This window comes from Caretta caretta, chromosome 4 (genome assembly GCF_965140235.1).
Source record: "Caretta caretta isolate rCarCar2 chromosome 4, rCarCar1.hap1, whole genome shotgun sequence".
Taxonomy (NCBI): domain Eukaryota; kingdom Metazoa; phylum Chordata; order Testudines; family Cheloniidae; genus Caretta; species Caretta caretta.
The window spans coordinates 153,102,347-153,125,542 of record NC_134209.1 but is presented as its reverse complement, the minus strand read 5'-3'; the positions used below and the strand labels follow the sequence as shown (position 1 = coordinate 153,125,542).

The 23,196-nt window shown below is 44.5% G+C and overlaps 1 protein-coding gene across 11 annotated transcripts in view; it reads left to right on the top strand.

Moving 5' to 3' along the window:
- The window catches only part of DCTN1 (dynactin subunit 1), a 138,612-nt gene that overhangs the window by 26,575 nt on the left and 88,841 nt on the right, over positions 1-23,196 (top strand). For all 11 annotated transcript variants that reach the window (XM_048846488.2, XM_048846489.2, XM_048846487.2 and 8 more), the window contains exon 2: positions 10,739-10,987. In XM_048846488.2, coding sequence (XP_048702445.2) covers positions 10,760-10,987 — 228 coding nt within the window. In that variant the 5' untranslated portion in view covers positions 10,739-10,759. The remainder of the gene's footprint in view (positions 1-10,738; positions 10,988-23,196) is intronic.

Here is a 23,196-nt window from a genome sequence, read left to right as displayed (position 1 = left end):
TACTGGCCATCCAATCTTTAGCCAGCGTCATTTTTTTTGGCAGAAGCATTCTCCACACCTTAGTGCCCAGGAGAAGATGGAGGACATGTAATATACCTCATTTTGGATGTCCGTATTTAAAGGATGATAGTGGGGGTACGCTGCTGTGAAAATCCCATTGTAACAGATCTGTGAACCTTAGCACAATGGAGAATAGGAAAATGTATCTGTGCCTACCTGAAAATGTCCTTTCTCTGAGCAATGCCGAGGTATGACCCAGCCTGGAGATGAGAATATCATTCAGAACTTAGATGGAAATTAACATTGAAAGATTTGGGTTTTGTTGTTAGGAGTTATTTCCCATGCCCTGCAGTAGGGGAAATTGTACGTTTTCCACTTTGTACTTAGCACAATTTGTAACTTAAGAAAGTGCAATTGAATTATCCTGGCTGTGGAAGTTGTTTCAATTGGTGGAAACTTCGTGGGGTGGGTCATTCCCCTGTTGCCAGTACTGATGGGTCTGGTTCTGCCCTGAAGCTGCCAGCTGGTTGACATAGGCATTGTGGTGAATCTGTGAGCCTTTAATAAGCAGGTAAGCAGATCCACTTTTCCTGTTAGATTAGCCAGGCCATCTTCCTAACCTTCTCATAATGAGAACTGACTATTTATTCCATCTTTTTGCTTCATATCTTGTATCCTGCTTCTAATCCTTGATGGGACTTTACCTGTCACCTTGTGTTTACCAGCTTTTTTGACAGCTTCTTGTGAGCCTTCTGAAAGCCCAAGTTGTCCACCCTGTTTCTTGTATCTACTGTTTGAAAGAATTGACAAAGAGTTTTGGTGGGGCACAGTTTTCCCATGTAAAAGCCAGACTGGCTTGTCTCTTTGTTTTTGACTGGGAACTTTACTGTCCCCAATGATTTTCTCCCCCAGTTTTACAGATAATATTCACTAATCTGTAACTTCTGGGACCACACTTAGCTTCTGTTGTCTAACTGTTCTGAGTGAAAAATTATATTTCCATGGGATTGACCAGAGAGACCTGTTCACAGTAGCCTCCAGTGTCAGTGGTAACTTGAGAGAGGAGCTAAATAAGCCTCTGAAAATCAGTTTTTCAGGTGTTTTCAGTAGGGAAGCTCCAGTAGGATGGATTCAGTGCCAGGCTTGTGAACTTTGCCTTGCAGAAACCCTTGTTACAACCATTCCAGTTGAGCAGGTTTTGGGTTTGTTACAGGTATCTATTAGCATTTCAGAAGCTCTGGTGAGGGGGTAGTTTGACTAGGCAGTTGGCTGCTTCAGTGTTGGAATTAGTTTGGGGGACGGAGCCTCTGGATTTTGGAGCATAATTTTTTCTAGCTTATCAGTTTTGGTAAATAGTGCCAGTAGTAAAGTTCCCTTTTTAAAAGGAACCTTTGAAATATACTTGAGTAGTGCACTGCATTGGGCTGGGTGCCATCTTGGAAATTTCCATTGTTAGAAGTTCTTGCTGTGTCCAAACTGATGACAATAGGTTTGTAAATTTAAAATAGGCTTTTTTGAGCTACAACTTGCAAACCTGACATGTCTGGGGACTCCTGGCAGCATGGCCATGTGATCAAGTTGAAAAATCTTCTAATCCACTTTCATAGAATCATAGAATATCAGGGTTGGAAGGGACCTCAGGAGGTCATCTAGTCCAACCCCCTGCTCAAAGCAGGACCAATCCCCAACTAAATCATCCCAGCTAGGGTTTTGTCAAGCCTGACCTTAAAAACCTCAAAGGAAGGAGATTCCACCACCTCCCCCCTAGGTAACACATTCCAGTGCTTCACCACCCTCTTAGTGAAAAAGTTTTTCCTAATATCCAACCTAAACCTCCCCCACTGCAACTTGAGACCATTACTCCTTGTTCTGTCATCTGCTACCACTGAGAACAGTCTAGATCCATCCTCTTTGGATCCACCTTTCAGGGAGTTGAAAGCAGCTGTCAAATCCCCCCTCATTCTTCTCTTCCGCAGACTAAACAATCCCAGTTCTCTCAAACTCTCCTCATTAGTCATGTGTTCCAGTCCCCTAATCATTTTTGTTGCCCTACGCTGGACTCTTTCCAATTTTTCCACATCCTCCTTGTAGTGTGGGGCGCAAAACTGGACACAGTACTCCAGATGAGGCCTTACCAATGCCGAATAGAGGGGAATGATCATGTCCCTCGATCTGCTGGTAATGCTCCTACTTATACATCCCAAAATGCCGTTAGCCTTCTTGGCAACAAGGGACACTGTTGACTCATATCCAGCTTCTCGTCCACTGTAACCCCTAGGTCCTTTTCTGCAGAACTGCTGCCTAGCCATTCGGTCCCTAGTCTGTAGCGGTGCATGGGATTCTTCCATCCTAAGCGCAGGATTCTGCACTTGTCCTTGTTGAACCTCATCAGATTTCTTTCGGCTGAATCCTCTAATTTTTCTAGGTCTCTCTGTATGCTATCCCTACCCTCCAGCATATCTACCTCTCTTCCCAGTTTAGAGTCATCTGCAAACTTGCTGAGAGTGCAATCCACACCATCCTCCAGATCATTAATGAAGATATTGAACAAGACCGGCCCCAGGACCGACCCTTGGGGCACTCCGCTTGATATCGGCTGCCAACTAGACATGAAGCCATTGATCACTACCTGTTGAGCCCGACAATCTAGCCAGTTTTCTATCCACCTTATCGTCCATTCATCCAGCCCATACTACTTTAACTTGCTGGCAAGAATACTATGGGAGACAGTGTCAAAAGCATTGCTAAAGTCAAGGAATAACACGTCCACTGCTTTCCCCTCATCCACAGAGCCAGTTATCTCGTCATAGAAGGCAATTAGAAGGCACTTTCTTACTAGGTTCACAATGAAACTTTGCTGTTTGAACCAATTAAAAAAAAAAAAAGGCAGATCTGGTACCTCATAAACTGTGAAACCCTTTTATTTAGTGTCTGCTTTTCCCAGGTTTAATTTTATTTTTTCTTCTCCCTTATTCGGTACTGATGACACTTGCATGAATGATGTAAGGGTCTTGGTTTATTAGTCACTTGAGGTGCCACATACCCCTATGACGCCAATTGACTGCTGTGTTAATAATTGCAGCAACCAACTATTGACTTCCAGTGAGAAATAAACTAAGAAACTGACGCCGTATTTTCATGTAAGTTAGTTTAATGCAAGTGCATTAATACAGAATGAGAAAGGAAGCCAATTAAGGCAAAACTCTTCTTAGATGCCATTTTATTAATTAAAAACTTAATAGCAAATACCATTCAGTGCATATGTGAGGGACAGTACATCTTAAATCTGCTTTCAGAACTGAGGCCAACGGATGCAGCTGTTGCTTAAATAACTAAATCAAGTGCTTTAGTTAAGTCTAGTATTTGGAACTGATCAAAAGTAGAATACTTGCTAAATTGTACAGTATCTGGAAACACAGATAAAACAGTCCATTTGATATCTGTAGCTAATGTATTTAGAGGCCCCAACTAGGTTCAATACCCCATTGTACTAGGGACTGTACACACCTAGAATAAGTCAGTCACTATCTTGAAGTGTAAATAGACAAGACCAACAAAGGGATGGAGGAAAGGAATGTAACATTTCTGCAGAGTGAACAATATGGTGTCCTGCAAATGTCACGGTAATTCCATGATTTTAATTTCACTTTAATGTTTTGGTTGGGGTTTTGTTGGGAGTGCATTTGATAAAGGAAGGTACATAGCAGGGAAGAAGGTAAGGGAGATGGGGGAGGGTGAAGCTAGGAATTAATTTTGCCCTTTTTAATTCATCAATTACTGAAGTGCTATTATCTTTTCTTCTTTTTTTTTAAATTAATTCTTAGCAGTGATGTAGTGCTTACAAATCTTAATTTTAGCTTTATAGTCTCACCATGAAGTATGCAAGTATTACCCCCACTTTACTGGAGGGGTAGCTGAGTTGTAAAAGGCCAAATCAGCCCTCACCAGACCAACCCCACTGATCTCGGAGACAGCAAAACGTCACCCAAAAAGCTTACATGATTTGCAAAAGACAAGAAAAAGTCAGCAATCAGATTTTAAGAATAGTAGTTTTACAGTGGAATAGAAAAGTTGCAGACCTCATATGAGGATTGAGGGGTTTTACTGATCTTGGAAAATTCACAGTGGATGATCAGCAAAGCCACTAGGACTTCAGGGTTTCTGAGTTTAAGTTTGAAAGGTTTGATATGAGCCTAATGCCTCAGCAGTGAAGAAGTCAGAAATGGAAATGTTTCAGAGTAGTCTGTATCCGCAAAAAGAAAAGGAGTACTTGCGGCACCTTAGAGACGAACAAATTTATTTGAGCATAAACTTTCGTGAGCTACAGCTCACTTCATCGGATGCATGTAGTGGAAAATACAGTGGGGAGATTTTATATACACAGAGAACATGAAACAATGGGTGTTACCATACAGACTGTAACGAGAGTGATCAGGTAAGGTGAGCTATTACCAGCGGGGGGGGGGAACCTTTTGTAGTGATAATCAAGGTGGGCCATTTCCAGCAGTTGACAAGAACATGTGAGGAAGGGGGAGGGGAGGGGGGGCGGAGAATAAACATGGGGAAATAGTTTTACTTTGTGTAATGACCCATCCACTCCCAGTCTTTATTCAAGCCTAAATTAATTGTATCCAGTTTGCAAATTAATTCCAATTCAGCAGTCTCTCGTTGGAGTCTGTTTTTGAAGTTTTTTTTGTTGAAGAATTGCCACTTTTAAGTCTGTAATCAAAATGGAAAAGAAACTATTAGCTCAACCAGTTCACCTCTCCATCAGTTGAGATGGCCTGGATGATTTAATAAGTTTACTGCTATGTTAGAGACTGTACTGCATCTGCATACTACAGTACGTCTAGTAACCTTGTAGAAAAGATGGTATTCATGGAAGTGGCTTCCAAAACTACAGAGAGAGAATGTATACGTAAATCCCTTTCTCTCCACTACATCTAGAGTCTGTTTCCCTCACAGGTGATTTTACAGAGACGTTTGTTTTATGGTTCCCAGGAAACTGTTTTCAGTAAGGTTATACCACTTTAAAAGTAACCTTCAGATACGTTACATGTATGACTAGATATGTAGCAAAGAAATGTAAAGTCTTCCTTTCTTTAGCAGTGAAGATTGTGGAAGTTAGTGAGAAAAAGACTGTTGAAAGGGATAGCAGGAATGTCCTGGCTTGTCAGTTAGCTTTCTGTACACTAAACTGGATTCAGTTAATTTTAACATATTTTGGTCTGGTAATGTATATAAGAAAGGACCACAGTTTTTCCTTTTATAACATTACAGAAAATAACTCTTCTCCAGTAAAATCTGTTTCAGAGTAACAGCCGTGTTAGTCTGTATTCGCAAAAAGAAAAGGAGTACTTGTGGCACCTTAGAGACTAACCAATTTATTTGAGCATGAGCTTTCGTGAGCTACAGCTCACTTCATCGGATGCATAGTTTCCACGGTATGCATCCGATGAAGTGAGCTGTAGCTCACGAAAGCTCATGCTCAAATAAATTGGTTAGTCTCTAAGGTGCCACAAGTACTCCTTTTCTTTTTAGTAAAATCTGTGGAATTCATTTCTTGCTACTGCATTATCTGGTTGGTTAGCTGCAATCTCAGGAGGAGGAGCTTATTCAGCTTGGGAAAAGGCCCTTTCTTTCTCTTGGTTCATCTACTGAAAAGGAAGGAAGTGAATGTGGCAGGAATCAATGTCTAAATGGGTTTGAAGTGAGAGGCTATGAAATTTCCAATCCGATGGATAAGGGTTTTTGCCTGCTTTGAGTGTAGCATGGAGCTTGCTGCTAATTCTTAAAGCAGCATGTTGGTCTGAAAATGTGATTTTTCAAAGGATAAAAAAATTGGGCACATGCGTTCTCTCCACGCACCCCCTCTTTGTAAGAATGGCCAGACTAGGTCAGACCAAAGGTCCATCTAGCCCAGTATCCCGTGTGCCAACAGTGGCCAGTGTCAGGTGCCCCAGAGGGAATGAACAGAACAGGGAATCATCAAGTGATCCATCCCCTGTCGCCCATTCCCAGCTTCTGGCAAACAGCATCTAAGGACACCATCCCTGTCCATCTTGGCTAATAGCCATTGATGAACCTATTCTCCATGAACTTACCTAGATCTTTTTTGAACTCTGTTATAGTCTTGGCCTTCACATCATCTTCTGGCAAGTAGTTCCACAGGTTGACTGTGCATTGTGTGAAGAAATACTTCCTTTTATTTGCTTTAAACCTGCTGCATATTAATTTCATTTGGTGACCCCTAGTTCTTGTGTTATGAGAAGGAGTAAATAATACTTCCTTATTTACTTTTTCCACCCCAGTCATGATTTTCTAGACCTCTATCATGGTCCCCTCTTGCCAGCTGAAATGTCCCAGTCCTATTAATCTCTCCTCCTATGGAAGTCGTTCCATACCCCTAAAATCATTTTTGTTGCCCTTTTTCTGAACCTATTTCAATTCCAATATACCTTTTTTGAGATAGGGCAACCACATCTGCACGCAGTATTCAAGATGTGGGCGTACCATGGATTTATACAGAGGCAATATGATGTTTTCTGTCTTATTATCTATCCCTTTCTTAATGATTCCCAACATTCTGGTCGCTTTTTTGACGGCCGCTGCACATTGACTGGATGTTTTCAGAGAACTATCCACAATGACTCCAAGATCTTTCTTGAGTGGTAACAGCCAATTTATACCCCATCATTTTATAGGTATAGATGGGATGTTTTCCAATATGCATTACTTTGCATTTATCAACATTGAATTTCATCTGCCATTTTGTTGCCCAGTTTATGTTGTGGAAAGCAGGGCTAGAAGGCTTTTGTGTGATTTTTTTTTTTAAGGGACTTTTCTTTTTTTCCCATTAAAGACTCGGGGGGGTCTCCTACCGTGGAAGAGTCTATGGTGGCCAGAGACATAGATAGTGACTGGGATTGGCTGTTTAATCAGATGGCTTAAAACTCTTGTTTTTGTTAATACCTGCTGTGCTCCAATGCCTAATGAATGCTTGGGAGCAAGGTTTGTGTGTGTATGGAGGTGGGGGGGATGTGAGAAAACCTGGATTTGTGCTGGAAATGGCCCACCTGATGATCACTTTAGATAAGCTATTACCAGCAGGACAGTGGGGTGGGAGGAGGTATTGTTTCATATTCTCTGTGTATATATAAAGTCTGCTGCAGTTTCCACGGTATGCATCCGATGAAGTGAGCTGTAGCTCACGAAAGCTCATGCTCAAATAAATTGGTTAGTCTCTAAGGTGCCACAAGTACTCCTTTTCTTTTTGCGAATACAGACTAACACGGCTGTTACTCTGAAACCTGTTCAAGATTAAACACTCTCACCCTTTCAATTAAGGTGTGGGAACTCACAATAAATATCTGAGATACTCACAGATTCCTCCAGCAAACCCAGACTTGACATTCATGATCTTGCTAATGTAAAAGGATGTTTTAACATCAACCATTCAGGTCATCTTTACACATAATAAAATAGTTTCAGGGAAACAGAATTTAAAAACATTTGCAGGTCACCTTTTAAACTACTTCGAGTACTATAACTTCCTGCTATCTTGCCTGTGTGACTCTCACCTTGTCCCACTTCAATGCAACCAGAACACTGCAGGCGTAATGTACCTTGCCCTCATTCCAGCCACATCTGGCCTTTTTTCATATTCCTTCACTGGCTTTCATCTGCCTGATTCTTTGGTGGTGTCCAACTTGGCTGTTTCCTTCATTCTTGCTAAATTGGATAATTGTCTTGCTCATGTCCTCCTCATGCACTTATTTCCACACCTTCCCTCTGTCCTTGTGTTTGGAATGCCCCTCCTGAGAACATGCTTTTATCCAGGAGGCCCACAAGTCCTAGTCCTCCCTTCAGAGGCACGCCTACTAATGAAACCGTGAAGCAGAAATCCCTTCAACCCTTCTCCCAACATATCAGTGGAGCTGAGGTGACAAGTGCTCTAGAATTCCATTCATTCATCTTGATGTCAGCATCTGTTCTGTACCCTTTCCAGCAGGGATTGTCCTCCTGCCTGTATTTCTAACAGAAATGGTGTGTAACAATCGATGTCCATGTTCCTATTGAGGGTTGGGGCACCCGTTGTTTATGGATCTCTGTGTACCAGGGAGGGGAGTTTCAGCTGAGGTCACTGAAAGATCATTTGTAAAATGAAAGCTCAACTTGTAAGAGAATTTTTGTCTTCCATGAGGTGGTCACATGAGCTGTGAGGTCTCCAATCTGGAGAAATTAGGGTAATTTCAGGTCATCAATTCTATTTAACAGATTTTAGCCAAGAAAACTCTTGAAGGCTCTGGCACTGACAGGCTGGCCCAGGGGTGGACAAACTTTTTTGGCCTGAGGGCCACATCGGGGAATAGACATCGTATGTCTGGCCATGAATGCTCACAAAATTGGGGTTGGAGAGGGGGTGAGACCTTTGGTTGGGGGTGCAGGCTCTGGGGTGGGGCTGGGAATGAGAGGTTTGGGGTGCAGGAGAGTGCTTCATGCTGGGATCCAGGGGTTTGGAGAGCGGGAGGGGAATCAGGGCTGGGGCAGGGGATTGGGGCATGGTGAGAGGCTCAGGGGTGCAGGCTCCAAGTGCCACTTACCTCAAGCGGCTCCCGGAAGCAGTGGCATGTTCCTTCTCCAGCTCCTATGCGTGGAGCGGGGCCACGTGGTTGCTTCCAGGAGCCACCTGGTGCCCTGACCGGAGCGCCAGAGCAGGGCTGAGTCGCATGGTGCAGCCCCCACCCCAGCTGGAGCCCCAGAGCGGGGCCAACCCTCATGGTGCGGCCCCTGACCCGGCGCCCCAGCTGGAGCACCGGAGCGGGACAAGCCCCAGACCCCACTCGCGGGCCGTAGTTTGCCCACTCCTGGCCTGGCCCGGCCCATTGGCAAGATGAATGATTATGAATTGGGTTTAGGAATCTGTCTGTTTCATCAGATCAGGGCCATGGTATAATGTTTACAAATTTACTACGGTGGTTAATGCTGTCTGTGCAGAGCCGTATAATAGCTTCATGATCCGGAAGAAAACTCCGGTTGCTAGGCCACGCTGGAGCCTAACCTGGGGTGTGCTATTTCTGTAACAGAAAGTCACATCACTACAATAATGAATGGAAGTATAAATATCGTGTGGTTTGCATAAAGAGCCCCCAAAACTCAGACTAGCCATTGGTTGAGCTGCAAGTATATTTCTTTACACTAGAAGATGGATGTTACTTCCTGTGGACTTGTCTGGTTAAATAATATTTGCTTCTTCAGTCAAATAGAATAATATCTTGCAGGTTACCAGAGCTACTGGAATACGACTGAGGCATTTTCTGTATATGATCTGTTCCCTTTCTTCCTACATCAGTTTCTGTCTTGTTTACGAACATTTTTCTTCAGAACCCCTGTATGCTAAGGATTACTTGAAGTGGTTTGTAAGCATTTATATTATGGAGCCTTTCTGATAGCAGTTAACTGTGTAAAGCTTTAGACTCCTTTTTGTTTTGGACGCAGTACGAGTGCCTGAAGAGGCCAGTGAAATGTGACAGCAACATTATCGTCTAGGCCGGTGGTATTAATCGAGATGGATCTCTGCTTTTCAGTGAGTGACTGCTCGCACAACAGTAGAATGGTGGGGCCCACAGCCCCTGGAAAAGTAAATTGAAAATGGAGGCATGTGCTTCACAGTTACATTAACACGTGTGTATTTCTAGTAAGATTCTGAGTGCGTAACACTCTTCATTGATGGAATTGCTTACACCCATGGCCTTATTCTCTGCACCAGAAGTGAATCTTGGAATGCATTTAGTTGTACCTAGACAGATAGATATAGGTTTGAGATGATGACAACTTAAAAATGCAGTAGTGCGCATTAGACTTTAACAAGCGTGGATGGGTAATTAGGAGGATACTGAATGTCTTGAACACACAATGAGAGTTTAATGTCTCTATTTTCTTATTAATTGCTTAGTGCCTGATTTGGAGCTCTAGTAAAGCTATGAATGGGTGATCCTGGCCCAGAGGTTGTCTCCTAAATCCATGCAGATAGGCTGCTAGTTCTCAAATATCAGCCATGGACCAGCCATATCTCTTTGAAGAGGGGCAGGAAAGCATGATGCTGTGGAAGAGGAGGGTTCACAAACCCAACAGCTCTGGTTACAGGGGCCTCTAATGCTAGAGGCTAGGGATGCTGCAGGGAGATAAAGTAGTCTCTTCTGAGATGGTGATCCTGTGCTTCACGCACTGGAAGATGATCTGTGACCATCTGTCACAGTGTCAGATGTATATGGTGACTTGCGAAGGGCTGCTGCTTCATATTGGTCTTTCCCAAAGCCACTGAATGGATCTTCCAAAAATATACATTGTATCTGTGCTTGGAGTGTGGTGTATTAAAAACTAATAGGAGCAGTAATTAATATTTCAGAGGCTTTGCTGGTGTGCGTGATTTTAATGCTTGTGACAGCCCCAAGGTGTAAGGGCATATATTATGTTTTCTTCAGAAAATAACGAATTGTAGAAATGACTGACGACTGGCCTACTTCGTTCAAAACCGTTTCCACCTTCTCATCTGACTTCAGGCAAAATCCTAAAACAGAAGAGACACTGTCCTCACGTAGATCACATCAAACAGGGTGGTGGTTTTCAGCTGAATTGAGAATGAGATTTCAGTCTCCTAAATAGTGAGAGAAATACAGTTGATAGTAACTTCATATGTTAACTTGCTGACAGTTTTATTTTCCTGCTGTTCCTCTAGGCGTCAAGTACTGGAACCAGAATGAGTGTGGAAGCTAGTGGCAAGCCCTTGAAAGTGGGCTCCAGAGTGGAAGTCATCGGAAAGGGACACCGTGGTACAGTGGCATATGTTGGTGCCACGTTGTTCGCCACAGGCAAGTGGGTTGGAGTCATCTTGGATGAAGCGAAGGGCAAGAACGATGGAACTGTGCAGGGCAGGAAGTATTTCACCTGTGAAGAGAATCATGGCATCTTTGTGCGACAGTCACAGGTATGTTTTCCCTCAGGGCAGTGTGTTCTGTTCTGTGCTTGTCAGGCTGCTGCTACTGACTTGCCAGCCTAATGTGGGGAGGCTTTAAACTAGATTCAAAGGGGATAGGTGACAAAAGCCCACAGTTAAGTATAGATAAAGGTGACCTTAACGGAGGGCTAGATGTTGCGGGGGACATGGAAAATTGCAGTAGGGTCAAAGGAGAAATCAGAGGGCATCAATGGGGGAATTTGCTCAACATCTTAGATGTCTGTACCCAAATTCAAGGAGTATGGGGAGTAAACAGGAAGAACTAGAAGTATTAGTACACAAACTAACTTATGACTTACCCCACCCAGTCTGCGATGGCAGTTAAGTCTTATGAGAGGAATATTGGTATAGAGGGGTACAACTTGTTCAGGAAGGACAGGCAGGGTAAAAAGGGAGCAAGTGTTGTGTTATACACCAAGAATATATGCACTTGTTCTGAGATCCAGAAGGACATGGCAGGCCGACCAGTAAGCGGTAAAAAATAGAGATGATGTCATGGTAGGGGTCTACTGTTGACCACCAAGTCAGGAAAAGAAGATGGATGAGGCATTTCTAGAACAAATAACAGAAATATCCAAAGAGAAAGACCTGATAGGAATGAGAGATTTTAACTACCCAGACATCTAGGGGAAAAGTAATATGGCAAAACACAACATATCCAATAAGTTCTTGAAATGTATCAGGGACAACTTTTTGTTCTAGATGGTGGAGGATGTAACCAGGAGGACAGCCGTATTAGACTTGATTCTTACCCACAGGGAGGAATTGATAGCGAATCTCTGGGTGGAAGGCAGTTTTGGGTGGAAGTGATCATAAAATGATAGATTTTGTGATTCATAGGAAAGGAAGGAGTGAAAGCAGCAGAATAAGGACAGTGGACATCTAAAAAGCATATTTTAACAAACTCGGAGAACTGGTAGCTAAGGTCCCATGGAGAAAAAAGTCTAAGGGGAAAAAGGAGTTCAGGAGACCTGGCAGTTTCTCAAGAAGATGTTATTAAAGACACAACTGCAATCTATTCTTATGTGAAGGAAAGACAGGAAGAATAGTAAGAGGCCAATGTGGCTCCATGAGGAGCTCTTTAATGTCCTGAAAATAAAAAAAGAATACTACTAAAAGTGGAAACATGGGCCGATTGTTGATAGCAAGAATAGCACAAGCATGTAACGCACAAAATGAGATACACCTAGTAAGGGACAAAAAATGCAATAAGAGAATTTTTAAATATACTAGAAGTAAGAGACAGACAAAGGAAAGTGTAGGTCCTCTACTTAGCAGGGAAGATGAGCCAATAACTGATGACATCAAGAAAGTGGAGGGGTTTAATGCCCACTTTGTTTCAGTGTTCACTAAAAAGGTTAATGGTGACCAGATACTCAACACAAATAATATTAACAACCACGGAGAAGGAATGCAAACCAAAAAAGAAAAGAACAGGTTAAAGAATATTTAGATAAGTTAGATGTTTGCAAGTTGGGAGGCCCTGATGAAATTCATCCTAGGGTACTAGCTGAAGCAATCTCAGAATCACTAGCAATTATCTTTGAGAACTCCTGGACGACAGGTGAGGCCCCAGAAAACGGAGGAGGACAGACGTAGTACCTGCCTTTAAAAGGGGGGACAAAGGACCTGAGGAATTACAGACCAGTCACCCTAACTTTGATACTTGGAAAGATACAGAAACAAATTATTAAACAATCTACTTGTAAGCACCTAGAGGATAATAGGGAGATGAGGAATAGCCAGCATGGATTTGTCAAGAACAAATCATACCAAACCAATCTAATTTCCTTCTTTGACAGTGTTATTGGCCTAGTAGATTGGGGTGAGTGAAGCAATAGATGGTGATATATCTTGATTTTAGTGAGGCTTTTGACACATTCTCATAAGCAAACTAGGGAAATGTGGTCTAGAGGAATGAATCTAAGGTGGATATCACATTCTGGGGTGCAGTCCAGACCAGTGAGGGGAGGTTATCACTTGCCCTGTAACTCTTCCTTAAAATGCTTTACTGGTGTTAGCTCCCTTGTTTGGCTGCTCCCTGCCAGCGTGTACCATGCACTGAGTATCTGTGTGATAAACCACCCTGGGCCAGCAGCTCTGATTGGAGCAGCCTGCTTGTTGCACCAGAGCTACATTCTGGCCTCCACCAGCTTTGGTTACACCTGGAAGATGCCCCAACGCCCCTGACATTTTCCCCAAACCGAGTGCTCTGCAATGTCCAGCCCTTTCCTGGACCATTCAGAGCAATAAGGTTCATGTGTTCCTCTGAAGAGACAAACTGTCCAGCTTTTCACTTCAACTGGAGTCGGGCTATCGCATCAATTCAAAGACAGCACTGGGTTGTTTAGATGAAATTAAAACAAGTTTATTAACAAAAGGAGAGAGAATTGTGAGCAAGTTAAAGTATAAAGGACAGCAAGAAATGGCTACAAGCAAATAAAAGTGAAAAACACTTTCTAGAGACTTAGGGTATGTCTACACTACGAAATTAGGTTGATTTTATAGAAGTTGATTTTTAGAAATCGATTTTATACAGTTGATTGCGTATGTCCACATTAAGCGCATTAAGTCGGCAGAGTGCATCCTCACGACTGTGGCTAGCATCGACTTACAGAGCGGTGCACTGTGGGTAGCTATCCCACAGTTCCTGCAGTCTCCGCTGCCCATTGGAATTCTGGGTTAAGCTCCCAATGCCTAATGGGGCAAAAACATTGTTGCGAGTGGTTTTGGGTACATGTCGTCAGGCCCCTCTCCCTCCCTCCCTCCGTGAAAGCAATGGCAGACAATTGTTTCGCGCCTGTTTTCCTGGGTTACCCGTGAAGACGCCATACCACAGCAAGCATGGAGCCCGCTCAGCTCACCATCACTGTACGTCTCCTGGGTGCTGCTGGCAGATGTGGTACTGCATTGTTACACAGCAGCAGCTCCTTGCCTTTAAGGCAGATGGTGCAGTAGGGCTGATAGCCAGGGTGCTCCTGGCAGATCTCGATGAGGTCAATCAGGGGCTCATGGACAGACATGGCTATCCTCCTCTTAGAGCACCAAATGGGAGCCAGAGACTGCAGGTCATTCTCTTCTAAGTTTTGTTTCATGGAGATTCAGTCCTGTTTGGAATATCATGCGAGCTGGAGGCTTCTGCCTCAGGCTGCTCTCCCAGACGGCAGCACCCGCGTGGTCGCACCTATCCCAGCCTACCCCTTGCTTCCATGGCTCATGAAGCCTGGACAGTAGTAAGGAGCAGTTCAACTACAGGCTGAGCAAGTGCAGAATGGTGGTAGAATGTGCCTTTGGATGTTTAAAAGCTCGCTGGCGCTGTTTGCTGACCAGGTCAGACCTCAGCGCAACCAACATTCCCATTGTTATTGCTGCCTGCTGTGTGCTCCATGATATCTGTGAGAGTAAGGGGGAGACGTTTATGGTGGGGTGGGAGGTTGAAGCAAATCGCCTGGCGTCCGGTTTTGAGCAGCCAGACACCAAGGCGATTAGAAGAGCACAGCAAGGTGCACGGCGCATCAGCGAGGCTTTGAAAACCAATTTCATGACTGGCCAGGCTTCAGTGTGACAGCTGTATGTGTTTCTCCTTGATGCAGACCTGCCCCCTTTGTTGATTTTAATTCCCTGTAAACCAACCACCCTCCCCACTTTGAAATAAAGTAACTATTGTTTTGAAACCATACATTCTTTCTTTATGAATTAAAAAAAAAAGAGAGATAACGGACAAGGTAGTCCGGGTGGGGTGGGGGAGGAGGGAAGGACCAGGCCACATTGCTTATTGTAGCCACACTAAAAATCAAACTGTTTGAATGGCAGCCTTCTGTTGCTTGGGCCATCCTCTGGAGTGGAGTAGCTGGGTGTCTGGAGCCTCCCCCCTCGCATTCTTGGGTGTCTAGGTGAGGAGGCTATGGAACATGAGGAGGAGGGTAGGCGGTTATACAGTGGATGCCGTGGGAGTCTGTGCTCTTGTCATAAATATAAAGGGAAGGGTAAACCCCTTTAAAATCCCTCCTGGCCAGAGGAAAAATCCTGTCACCTGTAAAGGGTTAAGAAGCTAGGATAACCTCGCTGGCACCTGACTAAAATGACCAATGAGGAGACAAGATACTTTCAAAAGCTGGGAGGAGGGAGAAAAACAAAGGGTCTGTGTCTGTCTGTGTGATGCTTTTGCCGGGGACAGAACAGGAATAGAGTCTTTGAATTTAGTAAGTAATCTAGGTAGATATGCGTTAGATTATGATTTCTTTAAATGGCTGAGAAATTAAGTTGTGCTGAAGAGAATGAATATTCCTGTCTGTGTCTTTTTTGTAACTTAAGGTTTTGAATCTAATTATCCTGTAAGGTATTCACCATCCTCGTTTTACAGAGGTGATTCTTTTTACTGTTTCTTCTATTAAAATGTTTCTTTTCAAGAACTGAATGCTTTTTTCATTGTTCTAAGATCCAAGGATTTGGGTCTGTGGTCACCTATGCAAATTGGTGAGGATTTTTACCAAACCTTCCCCAGGAAGTGGGGTGCAAGGGTTGGGAGGATTTTGGGGGGAAAGACTTTTCCAAACAATGTTTTCCCAATAAACCCAGATAAACGTTTGGTGGTGGCAGTGGAAGGTCCAAGGGTAAAATAGTTTGTACCTTGGGGAAGTTTTAACCTAAGGTGGTAAAAGTAAGCTTAGGAGGTTTTCATGCAGGTCCCCACATCTGTACCCTAGACTTCAGAGTGGGGAAGGAACCTTGACAGCTCTTGTTGGCTTTCCTGCAGCTCCAACAGACGCTTCATCATGTCTGTTTGTTCCCACATTAGCCTCAGCATCACATCCTGCCTCTGCTCTTCATGCTCACTTAATTCTTTCCTGTGCTCTGCCACTGAATGCCTCCATGCATTAAGCTGTGCCCTATCGGTGTGGGAGGACGGCATGAGCTTGGAAAACATGTCATCATGAGTGCGGTTTTTTCACCTTCTAATCTGCGATAACCTCAGGGACGGAGATGATGGGGGAGCGTAGAAACATTCTGTGCTCTACGATTCTGGGGGGACTGCACGGTCCCCTGTGCTGCTGAGTTTGCCATGCTGATGAAACAGGAAATGAAATGCAAAAGTTCCCGGGGCTTTTCCTGTGTACCTGGCTAGTGCACTGGAGTTCAAAGAGCTGTCCACAGTGACACAAAGGAGCACTATGGGATAGCTCCCGGAAGCCAATACCGTTGAATTGCGTCCGCACTACTCCAAATTCAACCCAGCAAGGTTGATTTTAGCGCTACTCCCCTCATCGGGGAGGAACACAGAAGTTGATTTTAAGAGCCCTTTAGGTTGGTGGAGTGGGGTTGGTTGTGTGGATGCAGTCATTTTAAAATTGACCTAATGTGGCTAAATCCGACCTAACCCCGTAGTGTAGACCAGGGCTAAGACTTAACAAAACTACAGTTTTGGCTCAAGATCAGATTCTGACCATGCTGCCTTCCAGCAAGATGGCTGACTACCCCATTGGCCAGGATGCCCCCTAAAGTCCAAAGTGCTGCTTTCCATTGTTGTCTTAGGTGAAAGATAATTTGGGGTCCCTTGTATAGTCCAGTGAACCTTTGAAACAGATTCTTATGGTGGCTACCCCCCAAAGTAAAGTTCATTCAAGTTGTGAGGAAGATGGCATGGAGTCTTGTGGTGAAGAAAGTTCCATGCTGGTTTCTTCCACTGCTGGTGTTTGCTAAAATGCAGATTGATCTGTTCCGCCAATCTCCTCGCACTGCTGTGACGCTGAGTAGTTCTCTCCTTCCCTTGTTAGCTTGATGGTTCTGTTTACCTTCTATGTAAATGCATTCCTGTTGTTTCTTAATGCATGTTGGAAGTACCTTCAAGGTGGCAGAACCATATTCCTTTGTCTGGGGAGGGATAACTTCAGCCCTGCCTGGCAGATACACTTTAAGAACATAATTCCCAACATGTTTGTAATTTTGCATTTGTCCTCCATACAAACACCCCACCATAATATTAATGATCAGTATGTTATTAGCTTTCTGTTGATATCTTACATGAGTCCTTTTAGATACAGGTTAGGATATTCATGAGGTGGGGTACACCAAACTGGTTAGACCATCCATAACTCTCTGCCAGTGAGCCCTTTGCCCTCGTGCATTAGGATGCTGCTAGGGTCACAGAAAGACCATACTCAGAGTAGTTACAAATGGTTCGTTGTCAAACGGGGAGGTCGCATCTAGTGGGGTCTCGCAGGGATCAGGCCTGTGTCCGGTACTATTCAATGTTTTCATTAATGATTTGGATAATGGAGTGGAGAGTATGCTTATAAAATTTGCAGATGACACCAAGCCGAATGGTGGTGTGAGCTCTTTGTAGGACTGGATTAGAGTTCAAAATGACCTTGACAAAATGGAGTATTGGCCTGAAATCAACCAAATGAAATTCAATAAAGATAAGGGCAAAATACTGCCCTTAGGAAGAAAAAAATCAAATGCACAGCTACAAAATGGGGAAGAACGTCTAGGTGCTAATACTGTTGGGAAGGGTCTCAGGGTTGTAGTGGATCGCAAATTGAATATGAGTCACAATGTGGTTGTGAAAAAGGTTAAGATCATTCTGGGGTGTATTAAGAGCAGTATTGTATGTAAGATGGGAGGTAATTATCCTGCTCTATTCAGCACTGGTGAGGCCTCAACTGGAGTACTGTGTCCAATATTGGGCGCCACACTTAAGGAAAGATGTGGACAAATTGGAGAGACTCCAGAGGAGAGCAACAAAAATGAGAAAAGGTATAGAAAACCTGACCTATAAGGAAAGGTTAAAAAATCTAGGCATGTTTTGGTCTTGAGAAAAGAAGACTAAAGGGGTCCTGCTAACAGTCTTCTAATATGTTAAGGGCTGTTATAAAGAGGATGGTGATCAGCTGTTTTCTATGTCCATTGAAGGCAGGACCAGAAGTAATCTGCAGCAAGGGAGATTTAAGTTAAATATTAGAAAGATTTTTCTAACTGTAAGGGTAGCTCTGGAACAGACTTCCAAAGGAGTTTGTGGAATCCCTATCCTTGAAGATTTTTGAGAACAGGTTGCACAAACACCTGTCAGGGATGGTCTAAGTTCATTTGGTCCTGCCTCAGAGCAGTGGGCTGGACTTGATGGTTTCTCGAGGTCCCTTCCACCCTACGTGTCTATGGTTATATGTATGCAGCACCCCGATCAAAACGGGGTCTTGGTTAAATAGGGAAAAATTGAGACATTCCACACCCATTCGTGGGAGTGAATCAGATAGTTCCCATTTCCTTCATTCCAGGGGGAGTGGCACTGCCAGGACTCCTGTCCCTCAGTCGCTTGTGGAGTGAAGGCTGAGCAATTTGGAATCCTCTTCAGGAGGGGGGGCCTAGTTAGCTGTACCGTTTGATGCATTTATACTCTGTCAGCAGTCCTTCATCTGTGTATTACTGGAGCGGTGTCACAACAAGTGACGGTTATGGGATCATGAAATGACGCTGAACTGCACAAAGGGTTCCCTATTTTTCATGAAGCAGAGAATAGTGTTAACACCACCAAAACCACAGTGCGGGGAGCTGCATTTCTCCCACTCCCAGGAGTGTCGGTATGTCTACCCTACAATAAAGGACTGCGGTTCTGAGTCTCCGAGCCCAGGTCAGTTGGCTCAAGCTGCAGGGGCTGAAGATAGCAGTATAGATGTTTGGGCTGGAGCCTGGGCTCTGAAACTTGATGAGGGGGTGGGTCTCAGAGCCTGGGCAGTAGTTAGAGGCCAAATGTCTACACTGCTATTTTTAGCTCTGCAGCCCGAGCCCCGTGAGCCTGAGTCAACTGACCTGGGCTCTGAAACTTGGTGCCACAGGGTTTTCTTTGCAGTGTGGGCATACCCTAAATGAGCGCAGCAAGGAAAACTTGGGAGTGTAGGCTGGGAAGGTACCTTCAAATGAAGCAGGAAATTACATCATTTTAAACTAAATGAGGAATTAACTCTATGTGACAGGTTCCTCCGGGGTGCTGCCTGGAACTGGCGTACCACTAAGCCTGCCTGACCCACCAGCGTGGGCTCTTTTTACACTGTACTGCTGTGACAGGCCCACAAGCCCCTACCAGCACACATACAGGTGTGGGGGACACAGACGCTGAGATCAGCTCTGCAAGGGAAGGCTCAGCTAAGGCCCTCCAAGTTGCTAAGGCATGCACCCCCTGCTGAAGTGTAAACCCAAAATTGTACCGTCTTGCACCACACAGAACTGTACAGCGTAAGCTCGTGAAATTTGCCCTCTCCCTCAATGTGGAGAAGGCTTTGCAACAGCTTTCTGTTGTTTTAGGCAGTTTGCAGAGATTCTTGAGGGCAAGCTACACTTGCTTGCAGCTTAAAACTCCAGGTGTTCCTTTCACAGGCTAGAAATCCCTCTAGCCTGATTTCAGCCCTTCTCCCCTAGTCCAGTCTTTGTTCCTCAGGTGTTTCCAGCAGTTTCTTGGGTGGGGGGTCAGTGAAGAACCTTGATGATGTCACTCCCCTTCCTTAAATAGCTTTTGTATATGGCGGGAACCCTTTGTCTCCAACTTTAGTTCCCATGCCTTTCAGTGGAAAAACACTGGTGTTCCAAGATGGAGTCCAGTAACAGGTGACTTGGTCGCATTTCCCTGTAGGGACACAGCAGCAATGACTCGGAAGCTGTTTGTGGTGTCCTCAGGAAAGATCCCCAGTGGAAGATTAGCATTTTCCCTAATGGCCATTCCCAGCCAGCTATCTAGACTGATTGCATTCTGCCTAGTGGGTGTTCCCCAGGTGTAAACACATTTGTAATAGATGCATAGACAATATTCCTAACTTCAGGTACCAAAATGATACATGCATACAAATAGGATAATCCTAGTCAGTGAGTCGGAACGTTTTCAGTGACATCCTACATGACCTATCTTGCATAAAATACATCATAGTTATGCCATAATCATATCTCTGTAATGTCGCTGATGAACATGGGGCATGGCACTCTAAACATGTATGGTTAGTAGCTTGGATTTAAAGTTCTTTAACTTTTAATTTTTAATTAGTATCAGTGTTACCGTGGTACCTGGGAGCCCGAGTCGTGGGCTGGGACCCTGTTGTACGAGGCGATGTGCAAACACAGTTTTAATCCTTTCACCTTTAATGGTCCCTCTATGCACTTTTCCAATGGAATGGCTAGTCCACTGCATCCAAGCAACGCAAAATATTTTTAGTCCCACCGTGACAGAATGGTTGGGTTAGAGATGGCTGCTAACCAATCCAACAGTTGTCTGACTCCTTGCCTCCAAGTGTCCTCCAGAGAAAAATTAACAGTAGTTATTCCTCACTTTACATTTGTGGCCCTGTGGTAGCTAAGGGCGGTATGCTGAGTGAGAGCTCATTTCTGTCCTCCATCCCCAGCTGTGTGAGTCTCGGCAGATGCCCCGAAATGGACTGACCCAAGTCCAAAATGTGATGGTATGTTTTTGACGGACTATATGGGAAGCCAAGCTGCAAGTAAATGGCCTGGAAGTAGGAGCCATCAGGTGGGTTCTGAAGTCCTTTCTGACAAAGATTAAAAGGGTTGTTGGTCCAGCACTGACGGACGTCGTCACAGCAATGTTCAATATCATCAAGCAAGGAGGTGCTCACTGCCAGCCATTTTGTTGGCCCTCTCGACTGGTACTGGTCTATCAGGTGTGTCCCTTAGCTCACTCAGCTGGGAAAGAAAATGTGTGAGCTTACAAGAAAATTTTCAGGCTATAGGACCAGGATGAGTGATTGATTAAGCAGATGTTAGTAGAGGTATTCAAGAAATGTGACAGTCCATTGGTAGATCTTTTCACACTAACCAGTAATGCAAAGTGTGTTTGAATCCAGAGCAGAAACGGATGCACACTCAATCACCAGTTGTCACGAAGTCCCCGGGCGATGCTCTGGAACTGCTCCCTACGAAGCCAGGCAGGACTCTGGGGAAGTCTCCTTTCTGGGAGCAGCCTGTCTGCAGGACACACAGCTCACACAGCTTCCACCTTCCTGGGTCTGACCTCTGAGCATTCAGCATCCTCTGCCCGTCCGTGCGCTTCCCACAGCGAGTCCGCCCGGGCGGGGTCCGGGGAAGCCAGAGGGTCCTGCCCCCCAACTCCGCAGTCAGATGTGACTCTCAGCCAGCCAATAAAACAGAGGTTTATTAGATGACAGGAACATGGTCTAAACCAGAGCTTGTAGGTGCAGAGAACATGACCCCTCAGCCGGGTCCATTTTGCGGGGCAGTGAGCCAGACAACCACGTCTGCCCTTCACTCCTTGTCTCCAGCCAGCCCCAAACGGAAACTCTCTCTAGCCCCTCCTCCTCTGGGCTTTGTCCCTTTCCTGGGCCAGGAGGTCACCTGATTCCTTTGTTCTCCAACTCTTTAGCTCTCACCTTGCAGGGGAGAAGGGCCCAGGCCATCAGTTGCCAAGAAACAGGGTGTCGGCCATTCTCTATGTCCAGACCCCCGCACACACCTGCCCTCCAGGGCCCTGCAATGATCATACATCCTTACCCCACCACCTAGATACTTAAGAACTGCATAGGCACCCCTACAGTATTCAGAGGAAACATTAAGAACAGTCCTGCTTCATCACACCAGTGCATTCCTGTTAGACTGGAGGAAAGGGCTAAGTTATGCCATGCCGTTGGTTAGAAGAGATGCAGACAAGGCTCAGGTCAGACTGATGGCCCTGTCTTGCGCAGTCAGTATTGATACACTCTTCCCTGGAACTTTGCATGGGAGTCTCTGTCTTGTTTCTTGGTGTTGCCAGGCCCCTTGTTTTCAGAAAGCTTCTCGTCCTTCATCCCGCTCTGCAGTTGTTCCATGTAATTATTTGGATCCCAGAGGTCGTGCCTGGCCTGGCCTGTTCTGTGGGAATTCAACAAATTCTGCTACGTTCCAGGAAAGTGTCTCTCTTAAAATGTTCTTCCTGGAAGTGGAAGGGACTTACTCTGAGCAGCAGATAGTTATCTGTGTCTGTGCTTTTGCCTCCATATCTTTCCTCTTGGATTATTTGTTTTACACTCTTTCAGTCTCGCCTCCTCTTCGGGCAAGGTGTACCAGGCTGTCCTTTTTCCTATTACCTATTACCAGCAGGAGAGTGAATTTGTGTGGGGGGGGGCAGAGGGTGAGAAAACCTGGATTAATGCTGGAAATGGCCCAACTTGATGATCATACACATTGTAAGGAGAGTGATCACTTTAGATAAGCTATTACCAGCAGGAGAGTGGGGTGGGAGGAGGTATTGTTTCATGGTCTCTGTGCAGTTTCCACAGTATGCATCCGATGAAGTGAGCAGTAGCTCACGAAAGCTTATGCTCAAATAAATTGGTTAGTCTCTAAGGTGCCACAAGTCCTCCTTTTTCTTTTTGCGAAATTTTTTCTGATGCTGCTAGGGAGCACAGCTCGGTTGCTATAGCAATGTTGTCAGCTGGAATGGGAGTTTGCTGCAGGTGAGGTCTCTTGTCATGAAAAGAGAGCAAGCACATTGTGGGGCTAGGAGTGTTGTTATGGTGTGTATGCTGCTTTCTCTGTTACTTGTTCTCTGCATTCGTTAGAGTGCATAAGCAAGGGATCACACCTGTCATTAGGATTCCAGTTTTCAGCTTAAACCAAAAGCAACCACTAAAACACCAATGTTAATTTTTGAAAAATCAGTTTAAAAAAATAATCAGAAAAGGACAAGGTTCTTTCTGCCCCTGTTCTCGGCTATAAATGAAACTATTGTTTCACCCCTGTAGTTTGTCTCTAGGTCGCCATCAAAAGCCACCGCTGCATCGCTGCTCTGTGGTTACATGCAATGTGGGACCGTGGGGTGTTAACAATAAATGAGGCTCTCTTGCGCAGCATTCTAACTTTGTGACTTATTTTTTTGCTAATAAAACAGATTTTTAATCAAATTGATGCAACCAGAGTCCTGTTAAACCCATAAAAACTATTTCTTGGAATTTACAAGGCCCAAATAAACTTTCCCCACTCTCCCCTTCAAAAAACAAACCAAACCCTACCTACCCCATTGCAAATGAGTGCAAATAGAAACTGCATCCATAAAACACAGCAGTAGTCTTTTAACTTGTTTATGGAGTGCTAGCTTCAAAACCAGACTGTTCATAAAAACAAAGTTTCAGAGATCTTAAATACACTAGGCAGTAAGTGTCTCGGAGCTGATAAATCCCTTTAGGAAA